General features: G+C 39.0%; 1 protein-coding gene across 3 annotated transcripts in view; it reads left to right on the forward strand.

Annotated features, from left to right (window-relative positions):
• The window catches only part of WASF3 (WASP family member 3), a 36,818-nt gene that overhangs the window by 2,925 nt on the left and 6,387 nt on the right, over window positions 1-27,506 (forward strand). For 2 of the 3 annotated variants that reach the window (XM_025169531.2, XM_088140686.1), the window contains exons 2-8: window positions 17,691-17,833; window positions 18,469-18,603; window positions 19,671-19,824; window positions 21,728-21,845; window positions 24,041-24,216; window positions 26,044-26,310; window positions 27,115-27,485. In XM_025169531.2, coding sequence (XP_025025299.1) covers window positions 17,701-17,833; window positions 18,469-18,603; window positions 19,671-19,824; window positions 21,728-21,845; window positions 24,041-24,216; window positions 26,044-26,310; window positions 27,115-27,485 — 1,354 coding nt within the window. In that variant the 5' untranslated portion in view covers window positions 17,691-17,700. Of the gene's footprint in view, window positions 1-17,690; window positions 17,834-18,468; window positions 18,604-19,670; window positions 19,825-21,727; window positions 21,846-24,040; window positions 24,217-25,271; window positions 25,439-26,043; window positions 26,311-27,114; window positions 27,486-27,506 lie in introns of all 3 variants that reach the window. The other variant, XM_025169530.2, reaches the window with a different exon arrangement.

Raw genomic sequence — 27,506 nt, forward strand, 5'->3', positions numbered from 1 at the left:
AGCCTTGGTCCCCCTTACTTCCCTAAAGTGAGACACCACTGGTAGTTTCTCCTGGGAACATTAAACTGGTCAGGCTGATTCCAATGGGAGAAGCATTCTTCTAGATGATTAAGCACCAAGCCATGTAGGACTTATTAGCACTTTCAATTGCACCCAGAAGCCTATTGATAACTAGTGTCTGGCCCTCAACATTGGTGTAACGTGCTCTCACCAGCAGACTGAACCAACTGCAACCTCCAAGTGACCTTCAAAGGCAGCTCCATGTAGAGGATGTTACAGTATTCTAAACGGATGATGACAAGTGCATGAGGTACTGTAGCAAAATTGTCCCACCCCAGAGAGGGTCACAACTGGGGCACCATCAAAGGTGGGGAAAGACCCATCTGGATGTGGCCTCCATCTGCCACTTTAGCAAGAGCTATGAGTCCAAATGTTGTGGGCCTGCTCCTTCAGGGATAGTGCCACCCTATCAGGAGACACTGCTGGAGCAGAGAACTCTGATGGACAAACAGTAACTCTTCTCTTGCTAGGATTCAATTTAAAACTGTTCTTTCCTATCTAGATTTTCACAGCCTCCAGACATTGGAGCAGGACTTCAGCAATATCGCTAGTTTGGCCCAGGGTAGCAATGTAAAGTTGGATATCATCAATATATTGTTGATACTGACCCCAAGCTTCCAGATGACCTCTCCCAGTGGCTTTATGTAAATTTTAAATAGGAGAAAACTGATCTCTATGGCATCCTACAGGAAGTATACATTGTTTCAGATTTCTCCTGCCCTATCACTACTGACTGGAACCATCTTCTAAGGAAGGAACAGAACTACTGCCACACAGTGTCCCAACTCTTGCAGAGGGTCCAGAAGGATATCAAGATTAATGATACTGAAGGGCATGGAGAAGTCTAAAAGGAATGGGATGGACATATTTCTCCATCCAGCTCCCAACAAAGCTCATCTATTAGTGCAACCAGTGCCATCTCCATTCCATCTCCAATCCTGAACCATGATGTTATAGGATCCATATAATCCATTTCCTCTAGAGTGCTCTGTAGTTGTCTCCCTACACCATCTCAACAACCAAAAGTGATGGTAGGAGACCAGTTTTCCAGTATCTCCAAATTCAGAGACTGTCTCTTAAGGAGGAGGTCTGTGTACCAAAGCTTCCTTTGAGATGGCTGGTAGCATCCCATCCTGCAGTGAGGGGATGATAGTCTCTCAGATCCAGGAAATGACGCCTCTCTCTCTGCATGAAGAAGCCAGGAGGAGCAGGGATCTAACCCACTGGTGGTAGAGGATGTCCTAGAGAGCATGTTATCCATTTCTTCAGAGGTCACATGCCAAAAGGAATTCCAGGTAACCAAACAAGATGATGTCCTAGTCATCACCTTGGACTCTGCCCATGATGAATCAGGACTTCAACAAATCAGAGCAGTTTTGTCAGTGAAATGATGTACTAATTGATCATCCTGACTGGGCAGGGCTCTTTGGGTTTTTTGGACAGGAAATTAACCACCTGAAACGTGGCCGCTTGACAACAACTCACTGACATAATACGAGGAGAAGCAACCAGTGTTTTCCTCCTACTTCCACAGAGTAAGCCTGAACATGGGCACATACTTCTGTTCATATTAACTTATTGATCCACTGACCCTCTAGGTTTTGCTTCCATTGCTTTATCTCCTGAAAGCTCTAGGTAGCCAAGGAACCCTCTGGGATTGGCCTACAGGGAGAAGCTAATCAGGGTGATTTTGTCATAAGCCCCAGTTGCCTCATGATACCAGCAGCAAACTAGGCCTTCAGCAGATTCACCCACCTGTTTGTCAGGGAACTCCCCAAGTATATTGATGATAGCAAACCTAAACTGGCTGAGGATCTCACCCAGCAGCTTCATGACCTCACCCAGAAGCTCTTCTAATCAAAAATATCAAGAATACTACTTCATATTATTTAAAGCATTTTATTTTTATATTCAGCTGAAATGGGTGCTAACAAATTTGTTTAGAAACCATGAAGAATGTTTGTGAAAAAATTCATTTCATTTGTGCATGTGTATTGTACATTATTGATATCAGATAAATATAATTGACAGGTGCCTTCTCTTAATTTGGGAGAAGCTTATGTTCAAAGCTGTTTGGGTTATACTGTTTGGTCTTTTACATAACTAATCTGAAAGTACTTGGACAATTTGTTCACGCTGCTGAATAGCCTTTGTGCATATTTGGCTACATGTGAGCTTCACAATTTGTCTTAATCACGGATTGCATACAGATCAGCCTTTTCAGTACTGCTTTCTGTATGTGTTTGGTTATCTGTTCTGTTAATATGAGTTACACACATCCCAAGTCTATCATTAACAGCAGAAAAAGGAACCAAAAGTAACTTACTTAATTTTCACAAGTTGCCTTCATATTTAACTCAGTCACAGAAATATAATGCTTTAGTTCTCAAAATGTTGCTTCTTTAATTTTGGTTTTTTTTTCATCATAGAAGAATGAGACCTATATATTTATAGTCTGCCAATACAAATATCCTGATACTTCCTCAGTCATGGCTAGTAAATTATCTTAACTTTTGACACTTTAATGCCTCTTGTTATTCCCAAATTGAACAGTTTAGCTCTGTATTATTGATTGCACAGTGTAGTGGCAATTACAGAAGGTACTTATGAACAATATGTTGTATTACATAGTTGCTATTGTTAGTTTTTGCTTAATTATTTCTCTTTAGTAATAGGAAGCACTGTATTTACAAAAAAGGCATTTAAGATGATCCTTGCTAAAAGAAAAAATAAACAGAAAGCAATTATAAATACAAAAATCCTGTCCAGTGCGCAACTCCCCAATCTTGTTAGTCTGGCCTATTAATCTCAGCTGAAAACAATCCTACAGATTTTTCTCCATAAATAAATGAGTGTATTTGACGTATTGTATGTATACCAGCCAGAATTCACAACCTCCCCCAAAATGGCAAGAGCATGACAAAAAATGGATGTGTATTAATTGAATTAATTAATTGATTTAATTAAAATTAATGCCAATAAGATACACCATTAATAATAGTTACTCATGTACATATATCAGCCATTCTCTCTCACAACTGCAAACCACACTGACACACAAAAACATACGAACACACATTCCTCTCTCCTAACATAAACATGAAGAAAGAAGAAAAGAAAGCAGGATGGAGATGGGATGAGATGAGATGAAGAGATGGTTGCATTAGGAAGGAAAGAGAAAGGCTGGGGAAAAACTGGATCCAAATGAGATAGAGGGAAGATATAACTTGACAAGAAAGGAAAAAGGCATATTCTAATTCCAAAACAATGGATAACCTTTCCCAGCAGCCTGATCTGAGAGGGAGAAGGCTAAGCCCTGAAGTATATCACTTTACAATATCCAAGGGCTTCCCTCCCCACGACACCAGAAAGAAGTAGAACCACTGCAGGACAATGTCTCCAATCCTTGCTGGTGGCCCATTAGGAAGCCATCATTGATGATATGGAATGCCACTGAGAATTAACAGAAAGGTAGAGTGTACCATTCCTCATCAGGTACTGTCACAGATCATCCACATGTTTTTATTCCACACCTGAATCCTGACTGGAAGGGATCCAAATAATCTGTCTCAACAAAGAAGGTCTGTGGTTGTAGACTAATCGCTTTCTCAGCACCCTTGCCTAAAAATGGTAGGTTGGAGAACAGTTGATAATTGTTTGAGACAGTTAAGTGTAATGGTTCCAAACTGGTAAGTATTCAGGATATAGTTTTATAAACAGCCGTCTGCAAGCTCCTTCATTATCAGTGAAGAGACCCATCAGTTTGCCAGATCATAAAAAGGCAATAAGAAAATGAGGAAGACTCCACTATAATTGTTGAGGATATATGTCGGGAAATACGTCAGTTAATGGAATTCATGTAATCTGAACCCTTTCTTCTTAATAAATTCTTGCCAGTGATATTCTGTAAGAATAAAGCTTGGAAAAGGAATTACAGGCATGTGCGTATGTCTTCTCCACAAGCTTGCTACTTACTCTCAGTAAACCAAAATACGCCTTGTTTCTCCTGGGAGTTGACAATATTGATTCTATATCAGGATTTGCAGCTTCAGTGCATTAGCGGTTGAGTTATCTCTATTTCACTTTATTGTGGTTATTTCTACCTCCAATCCCCATTATATTCCCCAGTCAAACATCATCTTCTGTAAAAAAAAAAAAAATGTAGTCATGTGCCAAAATGATTGTCTGTGTGTGAGTTCACTAAAGTTTTGTGGTTTGACTGAAAATTCTTGTAGATTTCTAGCATGCTTTCATATAGTTATGATTTGATTGAAGAATATGCAAAAGGTTATTCATACTTAGCTCCTCTTGAGATCATTCAGTTGCTTACATATTTAATGTAACTAAAAATCATTCTTAGAAGGTCAGTGAATCTTTGAAAACAGTAGTGTAGTTTAATATTCACATTGTCTATTGTAATTATTGCAATAGAGAAAGTTTTCTCTTTGAAATACAGTATAGAATTCCACGATCAGTTGAAAAGTTACTTTGCAAGCTTAAACTATTATGACACAACTTAGTCTTCAAATATATATTTTGTATCTGTCTTCTAGATATAAACTTTGAAATATGAAAGACTACTTTGTTTTTCCTGAATACTATTGCCTTATTTTGTTTGCTGAGAACCATGTTCCTTGAGGATCAACAGTTTGCAATTTTGTTTTCACTACTTTCTTCCTATTCCCCTGTTCTATCTCTGCCACTGTTTTTCTTCATGTCTCTTGTAAAAATTTGGTATGGGAAGAGTATGAGGTTTTATTTTGCTGTTAGTTTTTCTTAATAATTTCCTAGCAATCACTTGAATTTTGATTGATTGATTATGTGCCATCAAGTCATTGTCAACTTTTAGTGACCACATATAGTAGATAGAATTTCTCCATGATGATCTGTCCCTAACCTGGAATTTCAGGTCTTTCAGTGGTGCACCCATCACTACTGTAACTCAGTCCATCCAGTTTGCTTTTGGTTGTCCTCTTCTTCCCTTTCCTCCCACCTTTCCAAGCATTAGAGCCTTCTCTAGAGAGTTAGGTCTTCACATAACATGTCCAAAGTTGCTATTGAATAATCATAATTCAGTAATAGGATGGTATATGAATAAAAAGACCCTAATGCATTAAAACGTCTTGTCAAAGGTCCTGTTTCCCACAACAAATGATTAGATGCCTGTGGGAATATAGGAGTTGAGGGCAATAACTTTTGTTTGCTGGGATTCTTTATCAACTTATATTCCGAGCCTGTGCCTCTGACCCCAAAGATAGTCCTCAGATGCCCTTGACATCTTTATAGAAGATATTCCATATATTCTTCTGGATTCTTATATTTTTACAGAAGATATTCTATCGTTTGGCTAATCTTTTTAAAACCAAACCACTTAAGCAGGTGACACTCACAAAATCTTGTAAAGAGTAATTTCCATTGTTCCTCCATGCTTATTTACAGAATGATTGTTTAATTTATTACAAGGGCTACCAGTGCTTCTCTTTTCTTTTGTTTTATATCTACTGGATATCTCTTTTTCTTTTCCTGCTTTATGTTCTATCCAATTGGTCACCAACTCTCTCATCTTTTAAACCTGCCACCTCTCTATATTAGGCTTCCTTCCTTGTGAGAAAATGGCCAATTCGTACTTCACTTGCATTCTGTCAAGTTACCAACTGCTGTAATCCCCTCTTTAAAAAAAAACACACCCTTTTATCTTCAGGTTCTAGTAGTAAAAGAGAGGGCAGAAATATGTTTCATTTCTCCACATCATCCATCATTTTCATACTTCTGTCATAACACTTTACATTGTAGATTTGCTCCAGCTTCTTGATCATTTTGGTTCCTTTCCTATGGCATTTCCAGCAGCTAAAGAAGATTTGACAGAGCATCTGGCACAAATCTGCTCATTGGGTATCCTACTTGTTGTCTTTTTTAAATCCCTCAGATGATGACCTGGGGCAACTTTAAGACTGGCAGAAGTTATATGGCCAACTTCTGCATAAGCCAATGGTATAGGCTCTTTGCACCAACTGGTGTTTAGGGGCACATTATATTAAATATTAAATTTCACATAAAGGCTCCTTATAGCAGAAGTTAGCAACTTAGACCCTGAGGCTGTTATTGTACCTGTAACTAAATAATTCCCACTGACCTCAAAATGAAATGAATGAATAAATAAAGTTTAAGATACAATAGCCAAATAGTACAATAGCAGCAACTTTTCCAATTACATGTTTTCCCAAATGAATATGATCAAGAAAAGAGCCAAAGGAATGCATTAGCAATTCTTGTTTTGTTTTGCATCTTGCTTTACCTACTTTGGGAGAAGGGCAATTATACTTCAGGAGTCCTAAAAGTTTTAAGACTCCTCGCAAATCTGGACTGATAAATATTAATACTCCCTGGAAAGATTTTAGTCTGAATTTCTGAGAGATGCTTTCTGCAATGTCTTGTTTTGTATGAAGTGTGATATTTCAGGCATGTTTACAATTAAGGCCTGAGTATTAACGTGCCATTTTAATTGCTGGTTTAAATTAATCTTGGTGTTCTTCAAGACAGATTTAATACTTTTTGGTGGAAATCTTTAAAATAGGATTTTAATTGCGGCAATTTTTTTTTTAACCCAATGATTTTGTTAAGGATAGAGGCAAAGTGTTTTTTAAACAATGGAAGAGAGACACCGAGTGTCAGAGACCCCAGCTTGGCACTCATATTGAAAAGTTTCTTACTGGAAGAGAAGGGTCTTATTCCAAATACATACATTCCCTCACATGAGGGAAGGCTTAGAAAAGGTACCCTAAACATTGTCAGCCCCACATCACTGGCTAGCTAACCATGGCTGGCAGATCATCTCCTTAGTGGTTGAGCATCAAGAAAACCAAATCAAAGAAAACTCATTTTTGGTGCCTGGAGTGTCTGCACCTTGCTGGAAGGAGACAAGGTGTCAAGGCCTGAAAGATGAACAGCACTTGTAGCCTCCACACTTTGCCATTATAACATTGACATTGCTGAACTCAGTGAGACCAGGCTGGCAGACAAGGGTTCATTACAGGAAGCAGCAAATGGATATGCATTCTTTTGGAAAAGGAAACCACAGACTGACAACAGGACTCGCGGAATAGGTTTTGCAATCAAAACTGCTCTGCTGAAGAACACCTCTACCCACTAGAAGAAATGAAGGCATTATGAAGTTACGCTTTCCTCTCAGGAAGTCCTAGTATATCACCATTGTTAGCACCTATGCACAAACTTTCATGAGTCCAGATGAAGACAAGGAAGGTTTCTACGAGGATCTGGGCCAGATTATTCAAACAACCCTCACCAATGACAAATTTGTCACTCTGGGTGAATTCAATGGTAGTGTGGGGATAGACAGTGACAACTGGGATGGAGTCCTTGGGAGACATGGGGTGGGAAAACTAAATAGCAATGGCCTGCTGTTTTTGAGCAACTGTGCCGAGCACAACCTGTGCATCACTAATACGATGTTCAGACTTGCAAACAAGTACAAAACTACCTGGATGCAACCCAGGTCCAAACACTGGCACCTACTTGACTATGTCATAGCATGTCAGTACGGCCTTAAAGACATCACCATCACCCGAGACATGCGAGGTGCTGAGTGCTGGACAGATCACAGGCTGGTCCAGTTGGTCTCAACTTGTACATAGCCCCTTTTCATCGTAAGCAACCAAGGACTGTCAAAAAGTCATTCAACATAGGCAGACTGCAAGACCCAGACCAAGTCTAAAATGTACTTAATGAAAAACTCTCCGGCAATTTACCACTTGTAGGAACCTGTTCTGAAAAGAGACAGTTTAAAGATGTCATCACACAGATTGCAACAACTGTACGTGGACTGAAAACCTGGGTGCCTTAAGACTGGTTTGATGAAAACCATGAGACCATTTAAGCAGCCCTCCAGGGCAAGAATAAGGCTTATGCAGACTAGCAGAATGATTCATCATCTGTCTCAAAGAAAGACAAGTTTAAGCACCTGCAGTCCAAAGTACAGACCGAACTGCGAGAAATGCAGGATGAGTGGTGGCAGAGAAAGGCTGAGCAGGTGGAATGCTATGCAGAGAGTTCTTCAGTGCCATAAAGTCAGTTTATGGTCCTTCTAAATCAGGATGAGTGGTGGCAGAGAAAGGCTGAGCAGGTGGAACGCCACCAGAGAGTTCTTCAGTGCCATAAAGTCAGTTTATGGTCCTTCTAAATCAGGATGCTCCCCCCTGCTGTCATCTGATGGGTCAAGCCTGATCAAAGACCAGGAAGGACTGAAAAACCACTGGGCTAAACATTTTTCCAACCTACTCAATAGGCTGTCCACAGTTGATCCTGATGTCTTAGAACAGACTCCTCAGCTGCCAGTCTTGGATGCTCTAGACCTGCCTCCCTCTACTGATGAGATCAAGAAAGCGATCTCACAGATGAACTCAAATCAAGCGACAGGACAGGATGGCATTCCTGCTGAGATCTACAAAGCACTAGACCTAAATGCCTTACAGGAAGACATGTTTTATTGGAAGACATTTGGTTCACAGAGGAGATGCCTGACAAATTCCGTGGTGCCCTCCTTGCAGCTCTCTACGAAAATGAGAGAAGCAAATCAGACTGCAGAAACTACAGGGGTATCTTACTGATGTCCATTACAGGCAAGATGTTTGCCTTTATTCTTCTCAACAGACTTGTCACTGTCTTGGAAAGGAAGACAGTACAGTGTGCACTGTCCCAGAGGTGCAGTGTGGCTTTTGGCCAGAACAGAGTACAGCAGACATGATATTTGCCATGAGGCAAGTTGTCAGGTTCAGTCCAAGAACAACAATGAGGCAATCCAGTCCAATACAGTTCCTTTATTAGCTTACACTTAATAGAATCTTGCCAGACTAAACCTATGGTAAAGCAACTAGTGGATATACCCCGTGAGACCCTAGGGAGGGGCTAGCCTCATCCTCTTCCCACGCTCTTGCTGTGGGCTGAGAAAGCACTTGCTCTGGAATGTTTCCCCTCCCTCCTGATAACCTTGATCCTCCATTCCAGTATCTTCCCTGCTCAGGCCTTCCATTACACAAGTCCAGGAAAAGTGCATCAAACAGAACAAGCCTCTTTACTCTGTCTTCATTGACCTGACAAAGGCGTTTGACACTGTTAAACAGGGAGGCGCTCTGGATCATCCTGAGATGTTATGGATGCACAGAGAAATTCGTGAAGTTGATTCAGCTACTCCACGATGGAATGACAGGACAGTGATACATCAGGTGCATTTGCCATTTCCAATGGGATAAAACACGGTTGTGTGCTATCTCCAGTCCTGTCCAATCTGTTCTTTGCTTGCATGTTGTCACGTGCTGTCCAGGGTCTGAATGAGGGAGTATACATCAGGTACCAGTTGGATGGCTCCCACTTAGAGCTTCGCCACTTGAACGCATGGAGAAATGCCTTCATGCATTCATCCAGGAAATCCTCTTTGTTGACTTGTGTACTCCTGGCACACAAATACAGTGATCTACAGTTGATGCTGAACAAATTCTCAGATTCTGCTATGCTCTTCAGTCTGAGAATCAGCCTGAACAAGACTGAAGTACTTTACCAGCCCATACCAAATAGCAATCCTGTACAATCAAAAATCACTGTTGATGATACCCAGCTGACAAATGTAAGCAGCTTCAAATACTTGGGAAGCATCATCTCGAGTGATGCATCTTTGGCAAAGAAATTGACTCCAGGATCAGCAAGGCCAGTCAGACACTGGGGCAGCTGTGTAGAGTGCTCAATCAGCACAACTTCCATATCTCCACAAAGCTGAAATCTACAGAGCTGTGGTTATCCCTTCTCTCTTATATGGATGTGAGTCCTGGGGTCTGCACCAAAGGCACACCAGATAACTGGAGAAATTTCCTGTACATGCTCTCTACTCCATCCTTGACATTTGTTGGCAAGACTGTGACTCCAGTCTGGAGGTCTTGGATTGCACGGAGTCCACCAGCTTTGAGTCCATGATTATCAGAGCCCAGATGCTGTGGGTGGTGCACGTCATCAGAATGGATGACCACTATATGCCTTTCCAGTTGTTCTATAGTGTTCTGGAGTCTGGGAAGAGATCTCAAGTCGACCGTGCAAGGGATACAAAGATGCTGTGAAGGAAACCCTATGCCATTGTAACATCTAGCCAAGGTGAACTATGAAGCCTCCACCAACTTTGAAGACAAGCACCACCAAAAACATAGAAAACTGTGAGAGGCATCACAGAATAACACCCACAGTTACTACAACAATGGACTTCCAGTGCTCCCATAGTGCTAGACTCTGCACTTCCAGACTGGGACTGCAGAGCCATCTCTGTCTCTACAGATGAACTGCACAACATCGTGTCTTCTTTGAACCCAAAGGAGTACCATATATTCTATCTAATCCTATTTCAAGAGCCTTTAGCTTGGCTTGATGTCATGCCCTCATTCAGGCAGGTTCTGAAAAATTCCTCACCTCAAATAGTGTCAGCCCTATGGGTCCAAGCAACTGAGGCCATTGGTATGGTCTCTTGGATTGTCACTTGTATGGAGAAATCTGGATTATTCACATACTTTCAGTTCAAACAAAGGGGCCAGAGAACATGAAAAATCTGCTTGTAATTTTTTTTGTTCTCAGATCAGGATAAGAGAATTACTATTTTGAGGGTCAATGTTATCCTTCATCAGTGTGTGTTTCAGTTGTCAACCCTTTTATTTATTTTATTTTATTTTATTTTATTTTATTTATTAAATTTATCCCCGCCCATCTCCCCCTAATGGGGGACTCTGGGCGGCTCACAACTCATTAAAGCAATAAATAAATATACAATTACATAAAATCTAAAGCCTGTACAAAACAATTACTGAAGAGTCCAGGAGGCCATTTATACTATTTAAAATGGGAGTGGGGTAGTCTCTTTGTTTTGTTTTTACCCATAGTGTTCTTGTTTCTCTTGCATATCTCTAATGTTTTAATTTGCTGCTGTTGTTTTTTTACCATAACTACAAATAAAGGTAGATAGTCAGATCTCACTGGATCTATTTTCATATGAAACATTATGTAGACTTGACTTTTCTCCTTTTTTTAATTTTAGAATTTTAATTATTGTGTAACAGTGCTTACTATCCTAGTACTTCAAATGCCTGCCTGCAAGGTTATACCCAGTTTTGTGTGGTGGTGCAAGGGCACTGGTTGCAACCAATCTATCTTCCCGTATACACAAATTTCTGATCCTGAGTGATGTTTTGAATTCAGAATATCAGTGGTGATTACTGCATTATTTTCCAAAACACCGAATTAAAAATTGGAGCAATGTTTCCCACTCATCTGCAAATGTTGGCTTTTAGAATTATTAGTAGGAGGATAGCCTGTTTTCAAAGGAGCTGATTATTTTGATTTTGGAACAGTGAGTGATCAGGCACACCTTCTGATAGAGAGGAGACATACTCATAGCAGTGATTCATACAAAAGGGAGCAGGGAGCATCCTCTCAGAGTTTGTAATTGTATTGTATCTCCCATTCCTTATTACAAGCCATTGTGATTGTGCTATTGACTAAGAGGTAGCAGAATTACTTGCTATATTATCAGTCCCTGATGGATAAGGAGTAGTTTTGCTGCAAGGTCAGAGCTGTGAATTTTTTTTTTTTTCTCATGTGGATGGTATTTTGTAGAACTTGATAAGTGGAGTTTAGATATCACCGTAAGGATCTCACAATTGAAAACCAACACTTTAAATCTAAAAAAGCAAAGGGGAATGATAGGCAAAGAGTGAACGTGAGGAAATGCAATAAGCAAAACTTTGCTACATTTGGCAATAAAGATAAAGCATTAAAGCCCCAAGGGAAAAAAAATCTTGTTTGTTAAGGAATTAAGAGAGATGTGGACAATTGCTTTGTATATAGGTGAAATGAGTTCCTAGGTACTTTAAATAATTTAAATGGAGATAAGCCAGTATTTTGGCTGATAAATTCCAACCCCACATTTGTGGCAAATAAGTATTCACTGCAAACATCTCTCACTTCTGTTTCTTGTCCCCAGTGCTGGTCTGAAGGGAGATGTCTTTGGTAGAATAGCAGCTAGAAACTCCTTAGCTGGACTGACTAATATGTCAGGAGGCAACTTATTAAAATTATTTTTTTGTTGTGGAAACTTTCTGAAATAGTTGTAATTTACTACTACTTTCCAAAGACTGTAGCCAGTACTGAACTAATATACAATACAATACAATACAATACAATACAATACAATACAATACAATACAATACAATAGTGTATGTATTATTTCTGGTACTGATTCCTGTAGTTAAGAATTAAAATATGACAAATATACTTCATATGCTTCCATTTTGCTTCCCCCTCTGCCCCCCGCCACCTCCAGGCTTATTTTGAAACAAAGCTATTTGCATGTATCAATCCTGTGAGGCATAAAAATGCCACACAAGAGTTTTCTGTTGGTGAGGTATTGTGATGGACTGGAATGGAGGAAGGGGGGTGAAAATGGTGCTCTCGTCTCCAGAGCAACGCTCTGGAGATAAGCGGAGAAAGCTGGCGCATCCCTAAACATTCCAGAAGATAGTAGAGAGTTGTGCCTGGGAACTACTGGTCAGTCTGAAAAGATTCTGTAAATAAGCGCTAGCTAATAAACCTTGTTGATTGAACCTACACTGTCTCCAGGAGTTCCTTGGGCTAGGCCTGACAGGTATGGGGATGTTCACGTACCTTGGAGATATTAACTTGGGAACTGAAGTATTACTGGGTCTGGGTGATGCTGCAAAAGAGAAACAGCTCGTTTTTCTCTTACCCTTTTTTTGTTCAAATCTTAAAGCAAAATTCCCAGGTGGTTGCGCTCATGGGAGCTATTCCTTGAAGAGCTTCAAGGTAAGCATCTGACTTGTAATATCCAAATTGAAACCAATAATACATAAACGTGTTTATCTTAGAGGGGATTCTGCTGAACCTATAATTATACAAAACATTTAAATTTACTGTATCAGCAAATCCATGGTGAAGAATCTTGGGATGAACATACTGAGATTAGCTTTTACTTGCTACAAAAAAACATTATTTGGGTTTCTAAATAATGCAGAGATTTGCGGGAGATACATTAAAAGCTAAAAGTTTCCTGGGACATAGACTCATAGGGCTGGAAGGAACCGTAGAGATTTTCCGGTCCAACTTCCTACCTTTGGATTGGACATATGATTGTCCAGCCTTTGTTTGAAAACCTCAGGTAATGGAGCACCCATAATTCCAAGGGATGGGCTATTCTGTTGCTTAAGAGCTCTCATGGTCAGAAATTACTCCTTATTTCAAGTTTGGGCCTCTCTCTCTAAAGCTTCTTGTCCTACCCTCAGGCACCATGGAGAATAAATCTACAGGTAGTCCCACTCATTCAGCAACCATTTGAAGTTACCACAGTGCTGAACAAGTGATACTTACAGCCGGTCCTCGAAGTTCCGGCTGTTCTAGCACCCCCGTAGTCACATGATTGTGATCCCAGCACTTGGCAGCTGGCTTGTACTTAACAACCGTTTCAGCGTCCCGCAGTCATGTGACCACCATTTGCCACCTTCCCTGCCGGCTTGTCAAGCAAAGGTAATGGGGAAGCTGGCAGGGAAGTAATTCTCATTCCCGCTGCTTTTTCTCCCGAGGAGCCCAGCTACTGAGTACAAGATCCTGGGCATCTCATACTCGATAATGCCCACCCACAGCACCCCTGAACCTACACTGTGTCATGCATGCATACCTGCCCAGCCGCACTTGCACAGTGCCATGGCGGCCATCTGTGTGCCCTCCTGCACCTGGAACAGCCACTCCTAGCCTCCCCATGCGTGCGTGGTGTCGCAGCAGCCACTGACACACCTTCCCACACATGGCAGCAGACGCCCCTGGACTGGCCACTCTTCCAAGCTGCCCGGGACTTGCGACTTCCTGCTGGCTTCCCCATTGACTTTGCTTCTTGGAAGCTGTCAGGAAGCCTGTGATCCTCACTTAATGACAACAGAGACTTTATGACTGCATTGTTTAGCAGTGGAAATTCTGGTCCCAATTATGTTGTTAAGTGAGGACTACTGTACACTCTCTTCCCTGTGACAAACTTTCAAGTATTGGAAGACTGCTATCATGTATCTCCTTAGTCTTCTCTTCCTTAGGCTAAATATACCCAGTTCTTTCAGCCATTCGTCATAGGACTTAGCCTCCAACTTCTTCATCATCTTTGTTGCCCTTCTTTGCACTCTCTCCAGTTCCTCAGCATCCTTCTTTTATTGTGGTGATGAAAACTGGACACACTATTCCAAGTGAGGTCTAACCAGGGCAGCATAGAGCAGAACTATCACCTCCTGTGATCTTGACATTATACTTCTGTTGATGCAGCCCAAGATTGCTTTGGTTTGGGTAGGCTGGAAATGACATTCTTGTGCAGATTATGAAAAGGGTAAAGCAGCATTTAAATTCTAGTTTAATTAGTTTATTTTTGAAAGGTGTTTGCAAAAGCCTTAAATGGAAAAATAATAATTTGAAGTGCCTTCAATCCTAGTAAACAATAAAAAAAAATCTGTGCTAGTTGTGCCATACTCTATGTCTGAGAAGTATAAGCCTGGTTCTAGCCAGCTGAGGGGAGTTTAAGAGCTTTCTTGCTACTTCTATATAATTGTACTCAATCCCTATTCAACAGTCTTTCTCACAACTACTATTAGGAAGGCAGATATGTCTCTTTCTAAGCCAATGCATTTGGGTCCATTAAATTTTATTTTGGTACTTTCCATCCATTTCTCTTAATCTATGGTTTTGAATTTTGCATTGTAAAGTCTGCTGTTTTGAAATCCAAGGTATCTGCTGGACTTTTACACTCCCCTTTTGTTTCCCTTTTATCAAAAATACCAGATTACGTGGTCATTTCTCTCTAATGTTCCTGCTGCTGCCACTTCCTCAAGTTCCCTTTTGGATTGGTCAGTATTGTATCAGGTATAGCTGATCCCTTTGTGCCTTCCTTCCCCTTCTGAAAGAAATTTGTCAGCAAAGCAAATCGGGAATTTCCTTGGCAGAGTTGAAATAACCGAAGTCTCCCATTTCTACTGCTTTATGCTTCTTTGAAAGATATGTGTCTTGCTTTTGGAAAGTGTCATCCTATTTTTTTTCTTAATAATAAACAACAACAATGTTACTGTTTTCTATTTGTTTTTCCATCTGTTATAATCTAGATGCACTCTATAGAATTCAGTTCATTCACTTGGATTTCTGAGTAGGAGTGAATATGTTAACAGTGTAATTCCTCCTTCCTTTCTATTGCTTCTCTTTCTTTGAACAAGTTCAGCTGAGAAGCGTGCAGTATTCAGATCCAAAGGGGGCAAATGTGCTTCACATCCAATATGGCTAACCTCACATTACCTGTTGGTAGTCCCATAAGGAGTTGTTCCTTTTTTCTGGCCATGTGAGCTCCAGGAAAAAAAAAATCATTGGAGTTTAGAGGCATTCTGTTACAGCTTCCTTAATCCTCCTTAACTCTAACATACATTTTCCTGAGCCAACTCAGAAGCCTAACTTACAAGACAAGGAAAAGCATGACTTTGTTGCAGAGACCTTTCACCGCAGACTTCTTTAAGAAGCTGCTGTCAGGCTTTACTTAACAGGCAAGGCTGGAATCAGTTAGGCAAGGTCACAAGAATCCAAAAATTTATGATAATTAATCTTAATTGAAGAAAAGAGAGCAAATCATCACAAAAGGATTACAGTGCCTGAGGTATTTTAAAAGCAAGCCCCATATAAAGAAATGCTATTCATACCCCTTCATTGCCCTTTTATTTAAATAAAGTCTGCCTGGCTTCTATTTTACATGGGAAGCCTGTTTTGCAGTGGTCAAATTTGCTATTACTCTTTTTCACTGACTGTATGAGAACTGCACAATGAGGATGTTCTCACTGAAGCATCTTTGCCTACTTTAGAAATGAACATTGCACCCCTCTACTTCATTTGGCATATTCTGGTCATGGGACTTATCTCACCAAGTTTCCATTATACTCATGAAATCATTTTTATGTTCCCATGCTAAGAGTGCCATCTCATCTTCCATATTTCTCATACTCTGAGTAAGTGAAAAGATAATAAAGGGCATGAACTTTGAGCCAATGTTCTTTCTTAATTTTTGTATAGTGGAATAACAGGTCCTATTGTAGCAACATCTCCACTTTTTCTTCAGAACAGAAAACTGTTCTGTTACTAGCTGCTGTCCTGTCATAGTGACCCTGTGGATAGTTGTCCTGAACTGGGTTGTTCAGTGAGGTGACTAATCATTGCATCCATGGTTGTTATTGTATCACTGCATCACATAGCTGGTCAACGTCTTTTATGGTTTCTTTCAACCTTAAAGAAACCATAAGCCAAGCATGATATCTTTCTCTGATGATCTTTCTCTTAGCATGATATGCCCAAAATTGCAATCTGTTAATCTGAGGTTTTTACTTATGGGGTTTCATCTCCAAAACCGCGGGACCCAATTTAAAGCACACCTAAATCAAAATCAGCACATTTCTACTAGTCCTGGTATGGTGCAACCCATCTTCTGCCAGCAGTCCAGATAACTCAGACCTGGAAATGGCACCATTTGTGTAGGTAGTCATTCACCTGCAGTTATTTTTTGTTGGGTCTGTGGAGCCTCACACAACTGTGGTTTGGGGTGATAGGGATTATACTCTAAGATCTGTTGTGAGTACCAGGTTGCCTACTTATCTAGGACCTAGTAGTAACAGAAGATCAGTACTTGGTAACCTAACAATTGGTACTATTATTACTATAATTCTGTTTATTATTTTCTTCTTCCTCTTGAATCAGTACAGAAGGATTTTTTTTCCCTTTCCTGCCTCAGATTTTATTGTGACGCTGTCATTCCCTGTTCAGTACAGAATGTTCTAAAGTCAGCTGCTGATTGTCTTCTTGCCATTTACACTTCTTTCTCACTACAGATGTTGGAAACATTAGAAGTAGGTTTGGGCTCTAGTTTTCTAAACCTCTTGAGTAGTTTGATCACAACTTGGTCTGATCTAAAATGTCAAGACAGAGATACGTTAGGAAGTTTTAATCATCTTTTTGATGAACTGGTTTATTCAGCTCTCTTTTTAGAGGCTTCCTACAAAAATGTCTTTGTTCTGGGATATGATATTGAATTGAATACTTGCAAATCCACAGACGATTCAGAGAAAGAATGCTATTAATTCCTTTTCAGTATTAAGGAAGAAGGCTATATAGCAAGTTTCATAAGATTGTTTAATTAAATATACTTATATGTTTCCTGACATGCAATTCACAGTATTAAAAGTACACCTGAATACAATAAAATACAAAATTATAACAGTGGTGGTTATTAACCTGCCAGCAATATTTGGGCTCTCAAATGGTAAGAAGAATAGGAATGTTTTCAGTATATGCCTAAACTATAGCAAGGTCAGTGTGCTTATTTGAGAGAAAGGGCATTCCAGTAAATCTCAAGTTGCTTTTTCTGGCTGATCTTCCTGAGACAAGTAGCCAAAATGCACTTTCACTTTCTCTGTGCACCAAAGGCCTGTTTCTCATCCTAGACTGCACTAGAAACTTGCTTTTATATTGGGGGAGGATGAAAATAATGTTTTGTCCTTTCTTTTTATAGATACTGAAACATGCCATTAATCAAAAGGAACATTGAACCTCGGCACCTTTGCCAAGGAACTCTACCTGAAGGAATTACTAGTGAATTAGAATGTGTAACCAATAGTACTCTTGCTGCTATCATACGTCAGCTAAGTAGCTTAAGTAAGTCTCGGAGTATTTTTTTTTAACTATTCTTTTTTCTTCTTATTTTTATATAGAAAATTGAGGAACATGAAACATATTTCAAGTTTATCTTAAGTTTGGGGGTAGCACACCAAACACACGTGCTGTGAAAAGGGGCAAAGGAGGTGGGATGGATTCCAATGTGCCCTAACTTCATGTGCTGTGGTACCCCATTCCATTTTTTAAAATGCCTAGTTTTGTAGCTGTGGTGAGGCTAGGAAAAGCAGGAAGAATGTAAGGATTTTTTATTGGGTTTATCTATTCTTGCTCCGTAGCTGTTTGCTTCTTCATGCCAATCTGGGGACTTGAAGCTGACCTGGCCACGCTGAGAGGTTATAAAGTGCAATGTTCTGTGGAAGTTTGACTGTATCTTTAAGGAGTAATCATCAGTCATGTTGAAGGATAATTGATCATTCTATATAGAACAGTTTGCAAAAAGCCATCAGGGCTACAGTAAAAACAGTAATATTTTGAAGAATTCTTATAATATTCAGCAGAAATGTCAGAATGTCACAGGCTCTGGTAAAGTAGCATTTAAAATATTTGTAAATAAATAATAAATAAAAACATGTATTTGTATATTGGAGAACAGAATCCTGTTTTTTTCTCTATAGGCAAACATGCTGAAGACGTATTTGGTGAGTTGTTTAACGAAGCCAACAACTTCTACATCAGGGCAAATTCCCTTCAAGACAGAATTGACCGTCTGTCTGTCAAAGTTACTCAGCTGGATTCAACTGTGGAAGAAGGTAGGCAGTTGCATGCAAGTATTGTGCCAAAAGTGATATTGACAAAAAGGCATAATTAATTGTACAGCAATTGTTACTTTTTATGGTATAAGTGATCTTATCTCTAAAAAAAAGTATCTGCTTCGAAAAAAGACCCATGTGCATATGTGGGAAAGGAGCAGCAAATTAATTAATTAAATGAAATCTCTTCATACTTTTTGACAAACTGTTCCTCTTTTTGCAATGTCCCTGTCATATTGCTTGAGGAGAATCATTCAGAGTTGGCTTAACACCACTCCATGGCACAACTGATAATCTTCTCCCACTACCTCCTGGATGTGTCCTAATATTCTTTTAACTAGATTTTAGCAGGGAGGAATCTCACAGATGAAACAAGTCTGTTTACTGTAAAGTATTAAGTTGACCAGAATCATAGAAATGGAATAGCCATTTAGGCCGTATTGCCAATCCACATTCAACATTTTGCTAGAATGCTTATACTTTAATGGGAAAAAACACTATTTCTGATGAATAATGGATGTTTAATTAACATTGTTGAATGTTAATAAGGAAGTATTACTAGGAAAAAAGTGAAACTAATATTAAAGAAGTCAGCTGTCCTGTTTTGAATATACCTATGAAATACATTGCTTTAAGAAATAGAACACTAGTTATTAGTTTTTGATATACGATATCAAAATCAGTGAGACTAACAAAATTACTCTATATTGTCTTTTTCTTTTTTTAATTTGTTTTTACAAGAATTTTCAAAGAGAAAGGAAAAAATAATACTGATAGGAATATATGTATAAAAGAATATAGAATATAAACATATAAGCAATATAAGTAATAAATAAAGGTTGATAAGCAACAAATCTGAATAACTCTATTGTCTTAATTAGAACAGATTGTGCTTCGTTCACAATCTTGTCTAAGGTGTGCAGCACACAATGCATATATATAGAAATGAGATAATCAGTTGTAGTCATTCCTTCTTCCTCTTAATCACTTTTATTCAGTCATTTCATTTGGATATTGTAAATAGCTACTCTAGTCTATATGTGTCTCTCCTTTCTTTTTGTTAACAGTCTCATTGCAAGATATTAATATGAAGAAAGCGTTCAAAAGTTCTACAATACAGGATCAACAGGTTGTTTCAAAGAGCAGCATTCCGAACCCTATAGCTGATATTTATAATCAGAGTGACAAGCCACCTCCACTGAATATTCTTACTTCATACAGGTATTGTAATTTGGAATGGATAAATCTGACATAGCAGAGTATGGGTTTTTCCTTCTTATTCTCATTTATTGTAATTTTTACAAGGGAAAAAACTGCTCTCATACAACTGCTAATACATTTGGAACATCAATATTTGTACTGAATAATAAACATCAACATAATGGGAACTTCATATGCTCAGATAAAGAAATAGCTTTAGAACCAGCCTGAGTTCCCCTGATGAGAAACAGAAAGTCTTAGGGCCCTTAGCAACCACATAGAGAGACCTTCTCCAGGATGATCTGTCCCCAGCCTGGCCCTTCAGGTCTCCCAATGGTGTGTCCGCCATACTTATTGATTCTATCCACCTTGTTGTAGTTGTCCTCTTCTTCTCTTTCCTTCCACCTTTATTGGACTTCTCAGAGGAGCTGGGTCTTTACGTAATATGTCCAAAATATGATAATTTGAGCCTGGTCATTTGTACCTCAAGTGAAAAGCTGGGTTGATTTGTTCTATGATTGATTTGTTTATTTTATTGGCTATCCATGGTATTCTTAAGAGTCTTCTTCAACACCAGAGTTCAAAAGTGTCAATACTGTTTCTGTCCTGCTTTTTCAGATTTCAGTTTTCATGTTCCTAGAGTGTCACAAGGGAAGCTATTGCCTGTACAATTCTGATATTTGTCGGTATAGACATACCATGGTATCTGAACATCTTTTCCAAGGACTTTATTACTACCTTACCAAGTGCTAGGCTGTAGCATATTTCTTGACTGTGAGTTCCTTTGCTACAGGTAGTACTCAGATAACGACCGCAATTGGGGCCAGCAACTCCATCACTAAACAGTGTGGTTGTTAAGTGAAACATCACTATGTTGAACTTTCCCATGTTCATGCTTCTTACATTCCATATTCCTACTGTAATTCTGTCTTTGTGGCTTCCAGTTTTCTTTTCCTGCATGGCAAGATCATCAGCTAGATGTCCTGAAGGTTTTAATTTAGCTGGGTTATAATAATCATCACTGGTAATCTGAAAGATTCTCAGCTCTTCCTCTGTAGCATATTATTGTTGTTAATAGATTTTTATCCCACATTTTTTGTATGTATATTTTGCTTAACTCAAGGTGGCGAACATACTTAATACTCCTGCCTCTTATTTTATCCACAACAATGACCCTGTGAGTTTGGTTGCATGTTGAGTGCTATGCTACTTGAAGAGCCTATTATCTGGCACTACATTATCAGTCACTTTATATTTGTCTATCCATGTGGTTTTCTTGGCAAAATACAGGAGTGGTTTACCATTGCTGCCTTCTGTGCATTATGAAATAATGCCTTTGCCATTGTCGCTAAAGTGATCATCATCTACCTACAGCATCTTCCTATATTGCTGCTGCCCCATACAGGTGCCTGCTTGCTTTAGCTGGGAAACTTAGATGACCTTGGGCGTCTAAGTTGACCTAGATGACCTTGGGTGTCTCTGCTGAGGTTAGATACTTTTGGCATCCATTCCCAGCATTCTTCGCTCATCCCTCCCAGTAAGGCCCACCCACACTACTATGACGAGGCACATTGCGGGATCTGATGGGGGCATACATGGGAATCTCCCCTAATTTTATTCCCATAGTAACAACTCTGGGAATTAGGTTGGGCCCAAAGTTGTGCTGTGAGCTCAGTAGGCAAATGTGCCCAGGAACTTCTGTGTTACACCTGGCAGAGTCCTCCAAAGGTATTCTGGATGTCTGGGGTCTTTTCCATTGGAGATTAACCCTTTTCATGGAGAGATAATAGTGACCTGTGTCCCCTTCCAGAATAAATAAACTTTAATGGGTCATTAACTTTATGTGAAATCTGTATTAAGCATGCTGAGTAGAGCATGAGTGGTGGCCATTTTAAAGCAACGTTTTGTTCCATTTTTTCCACAGAGATGACAAAAAAGATGGACTAAAATTTTATACAGATCCTTCTTACTTCTTTGACCTCTGGAAAGAAAAAATGTTACAAGATACAGAGCATAAGCGAAAAGAGAAGAGACGACAGAAGGTAAATAGAAACTTTTTCAAAAAATGCACATAGTTTATCAATCTTGTTTTAGGATAAACAGCTTATAGTTTAAAGGTCTTCCTGACATAGAAATGGTTGTAAAAAACAAAGCTGTTCTGTATTGCAAACTATCCCTTTACTCTTAACTTAAATGTGTGCTTTCTTATCTGCATTTTGAAAAGAAAAATCTGGAGATCTGCTAATGGAGTGTTTAATGAAACTACCAGTTAGTTTTACAGTACAACTAAGTTTTGGAAGATAGTTTGAATTATTACAGAAATTCCATAAAATCATTCAGTTTTAGAGTTTTCTGTAAAATACAAATTGAAGACTTTTCCATTATTTTAAGCTGCAAATTTGAAACTAAGCATAGTTCTGTCATGGCTGTGCATAAATAATGGACTAGATTCAGGAATGAAGTTTGGTGCTTTGAAATGTGAATACATATAAATTAAATCATGAAGAAATGTTCCCTGAATTCTGCATTTTCTGATCATAGAGTTATAAAACAATTCAGGCAGTTGATAGTAGATTTTCTATAAGACATTTTTGAAATGAGTGTATGTGTATGCTATGTGAGCAGTCACTGGAGCTCTGAAGCTAATTAACTGACTGAAGCTCCTAGATCAGTGTTGTCCAAACTTGGCCACTTTAAGATGAGTGGACTCCAACTCCCAGAATTCCCCAGCCAGCATGGCTGGCTGGGGAATTCTGGGAGTTGAGGTCCACTCATCTTAAAGTGGCCAAGTTTGGACAACACTGTCCTAGGTAATGCAGAAAAAACAACAGAATTAAAAGAGTGAGGGTGTTTTTCCTTAAGTGTGCTACAAAAGACATGATAGTGGATCTAGAGGCCCTGCATAAAGAAGAATATCACATTCCAGTGATTGGGTGACCTACTATTGTTTTTCCTCTATAAGGGGCTTAACTTTTGTCACAAACAGTGAGCGTATAGTGAAGGAGACATAACAACTGTGGGAAACAAGGATTTGGTGGGAAATTATGGGAGAAATGTGGGTCAAAAAAACAAATGCAACAGGTCTACTATTAATATCTTTTTTATGATATTCATTTTGTGAACTGTGAGCTGTTCGGCTGAGAGTTTTTCCCTCTTAATCACATTGATTAAGAACAAATGAATTTCCCTCAAAGGCAGTTGTTTTATCATGGTGATCCATATACATGAGAACCTGTCCTTCCCCCTCATTCATCACCTGATGAGTTCACCTGATTTGGTGTCTCTTGTCTGCTAAGACAGTAATAAGCAGTAAGTAAGCACTTATTCAAAAGGATAAGTACCGTATAAGTCTTTACAGGTAGTCCTTGTTTAGCAACCATTTGCAGTTACAACGGTGATGAAAAAAGTAACTTTATGGCTAGTCCTCACATTTATGACCTTCACAGGTCTATAAAGTGAAGGAAAGCTGAAGTAAGATTGTAAGCACAGTCACGGTATCACTTAGCGACTGCTTCGCTTAACTACCAAGTTGCTGGTTCCAATTGTGGTCACTAAATGAGGACAACCTGTACTGTAAGAGGCTGTTTGAAAGTCAGCATGCATCCAAACACTGAAAACCCAGATTTGATTTAGCTCAAAAAAGAAACACAAAAAACCTAAACTATTGAACAAATATCTAATCAGATGACATGAGAAATGCTGGAAAGACACAAAAGCAAACTGCCTGCCTTAGTCTCAGGAAAAGAGGAAATCAGCTTGTGTTAGAACAAATACATGCTTCATCTGAGGAACGAGGTTGAAGGTTGAGCAAGCTTACTTTACAGCTGGAGAAAAACCCAACAAAAGGCTATTTGTAGGTACATTTGTACTGACTCTCAGCATGTAATGGGAAAATATTTGTAACTCACTTAATGTGATGTATTGAAAAACCATTGATTTGTTAGCCCAGCTGCTTTGACTAGATCATATAGAGCAAGCTTTGCAAGCCATAACATTAGAATCCTTTTATTGTAGGAAAAGATGTGAATATGTGACCATGAGATGTCCATTTCCTATATATGTTGAAACATAGCTAATAGTTTGTTATATAATTAACCAATGGAATCTAATATATGCCTTAATTTTACTTATGCTTGGCTTGCCTGCACATCTTATTTTCATATACTTAACAGCATTAAACTTGCTCTTCCCTTGTTTCTCTCTTTTGCATGCTTCCTCACTTTTTGTATTACATTAGGATCAAAAACGTATAGATGGCACAACTCGTGAGGTGAAAAAGGTTAGAAAAGCAAGGAACAGGCGTCAAGAGTGGAATATGATGGCCTATGACAAAGAACTTAGACCAGACAACAGGTTGTCTCAAAATGTTTACCCTGGAGCATCTTCTGAGGGGTCTCTGTCCCCTGCTATTAGGTCTGTTGATAACAAGATTTGTGCATTCAGTTATGCTTAGTATCCTTAATCTGTTGCAGATTTATAACTTCCACTTGTATGAAAGAGATTATCTTTCTTTTTTAGATTGGATTATTTAGGCAATTTGGTATACACACTTCTCTGAATTAGATTATCCCTGAAGGCTTTTTTTTTTTTTTTAGATTTTCTTCACAACAGCCTATTGCAGCAAAAAGTAACATGGAAACTTGGAGCAGGAAATGGCCCCTTTTTATGTCAGACACTGTGAACTTAAAGCAGAGGTGTAAAAAAACTCATGAGATATCAGATGTCTGTATCTGTTGACTTTGAGCTAAGCCGGAGACCTCTATGTTCAAGAAAAGTACAGTGTTCAAATTAGATTGGTCAGGCAATATTTTCATTTTTGTTCTGCCACTTGGTTTGAAGGAAGAATACATGTGCAACCCAAGAACTTCATAGCCCCTTTAACATCTGCTGTGGCTTGCTTGTGTCATGTTGTGGTAATTTTAAAGCCTGGGCATACAAAGGCAGAAGTTTTTGTAGCTAACTACTACATAATCAAGTTTTAAAACAAATTACTTTTATTTTGTATTTCTAGAATTCCTATTCAGTATGTTGTTTGGTCTGCATTAGGAAGAAATTTTTCAGTCTGTAATATTTTGTTTGATAACAAGTTCTGATCTTTCAACTGAAAAAGTCACCTTTCTCCATCTTCCTCTTATTATCCCACTGATTCTGCTATCTCAACTAATTCACATCTTTCAAGCCTTTTGGTCTACTGCCTTTCTCTGCCTGTCTTTATTTATTTTTTGGTTGGCAACATAAAAACTTTGCCTTGTTTTGTTGTGAACATATTGCCGTAAGAATTGTAAAAGCAACAGTTTTTACAATTTTGCTAGGTTCTAAACTGCTTTTTATATCTTGTATGTAAAACAAATGTAACATTGGGTATATAACATGCCCATCTCATCTAACTCTTGGAATATGAAATTCTGATGTTTCCAACCTGAATAATCCTATTCACTATGACTTATATTGTGCCCATTGTGATTCAGAGAGAGAGGCACAAGCTGAATCCAAGCCGGCATCAGCAAGTTAATGTGAGAAAAGTAAGGACCAGAAGAGAAGAGTGGGAGAGAAGGAAAATGGGCATTGAGTTCATAAGTGACATAAAGAAACAAGAGCAGGCAGGAGGCACAAAAGAGTCCCAGATGCCCAAAGGGTTTGTCGTTTTGTTTTATTGAAAGCGCTAGTGCTTTGTTAATTCCCTGGCTTTCCATCTGAATAAGATGATAAGCATCTGTTCCACTGATACTTCTTTTTTTAACCAGATGATAATATGGCATAATTTGTCTTACTAATTTAGCCTTTCTGCAGCATAGGGATGCAAGGACAATGTGGCTTGGTCTTAACTGCTCAGTACTAAAAAATTTGCTGTTTTCTAAGCTTTGTGTCCAGCTAACAGTTCTCTTTCTCTCTCTTTCTCTCTTTGATCAGATCAAATTACTTTTATGCAAAAAAAACAGGAAACTTGTAAATATTAAAGTCTTGGAATGGGTTTGGTTTTGATAAAAGATAATAATCTGCCTTGATCTGCAATTTTACTTTCATCTTCTGATTTTTCTTGGTGATGTTGCTTGTCTGTCTTCCTTGATATGTGTGGGAATATATATCTTATAATTTGAAAGTTGTATTTGTATTTGTGAATATGACTTACATTTAATTTTGCATTAATAATTAACTATAAAATGTTAAATAAGTCTTTCAAAGTGAGTGTACCTAATGTATTTTGTTCATGATTCCTCTTATTCTCATTTCTAATTTCAGATCTCATTCCTCGGATATTACCAGTTACTCATATCCTGCTACTCCAAATCATTCACTCCATCATCAACCTTGCCACATGTCTTTGTGTGGAACAGGAGATGGATCTCAGTTCATGCTTGCAAAACAAGGTCTTGAACAGGAATATAAGTTATCTTCTACAACAGTGCAACATGCTACTTTGAACAGACCTCAAGAGCCACCTCCACCCCCACCCCAAACCTTAGATGGCGCTCTGGGCACTGTTGCCCTGATAACAGCAGATTATGGGTAAGGATCTAGTTTTGTGCTTATGTTAGACAATGATCAGCAAACATGAATATATGTTAAGCATATGATGCAACTGTAGATGACTGAGGACAAATTTTCTCTGCTAGTTTGAAGGGAGTAGAAGGGGAGGAAGACAATGAATCAAATGGGTGAATGGAATTAAAGGGATTACTGCAATAGCTTTGGAAGTGCTGTGTGTAATTCCTGGAAGGCAGGCTAAGATGGCAAGCACTTTTCCAGTCATAAAGGGCTGAATCTGACTTGATGGAACCTAACTATTTAGAACATTTTCCTCCTGCTCTTCAAGAATGCCGTAAACACGGCTTCTGAATGATAAAGAGAAAACAAGATGGTCTCAGACAGGGAGAAGCTTTGCTCAAGATGAATGTTCAAAGTGTCAGTGGAGCGTGTGTGTATGTGTTATATGTTGAACAGCATGTTGTTAACCATACTCAGAGGTTCATATTCTTAAATAAAACATCCAAGCAAAAACTTTTAAGCTGTTGAGATAAAGATGAACAGGGGGAAGGATTATGTTGAAATTGGAAAATGATGTGTAATTTGTTATAAATAATTTGTGCATTCCTGATTAAATAAGAGCCAGCTTGGAAAATCTTGGTGCTGTAAATAAGTGTTCTAGTATATCCTGGAAAAAAAATGTTAACAGAAAAGTGAAGCAGTGGAATGTAACCCAATATTTTTAAAGCCCAAACCAGATAAAACATTAATTAATTAATGGGTTCTTACACTGCAGACCTACTTGATACTTCAGTTAACAGATATTTTGTTCTGTTTTGTGTATAGGATGCTTGCAGCTCAAATGGTGGATTATTACAATCCTTCAGGACCCCCACCCCCTCCTCCACCACTTATGATTCCTTCTGCACAGACTGCTTTTGTTAGTCCTCTCCAAATCCCTGTGCTTCCTACCCATTCTGGACTAGTGGCTGGTACTCTGTATTCTGGTGCTCTTCATCTTCCTCCTACTGGGCATGTTGCTACAGCTCCTCCTCCTCCTGGTCCACCTCCTCTCCCTCCAGGTCCTCCTGCTGCAGCATCTTCTCTCTCATCCTCTCCATTGCACACACCTGCAGTGGCTGAGGTTAAAAGGCAGGAGTCTATCCAGTCACCCATCAGTGGTGCTCGAAGTGATCTTCTGGCTGCTATTCGGATGGGTAAGACTTCCAAAACCTGAC

Source organism: Python bivittatus, unplaced genomic scaffold (genome assembly GCF_059951505.1).
Source record: "Python bivittatus isolate LINGU-HERP-01145 unplaced genomic scaffold, Pbiv_v1 ctg000340_np1212, whole genome shotgun sequence".
Classification (NCBI taxonomy): domain Eukaryota; kingdom Metazoa; phylum Chordata; class Lepidosauria; order Squamata; family Pythonidae; genus Python; species Python bivittatus.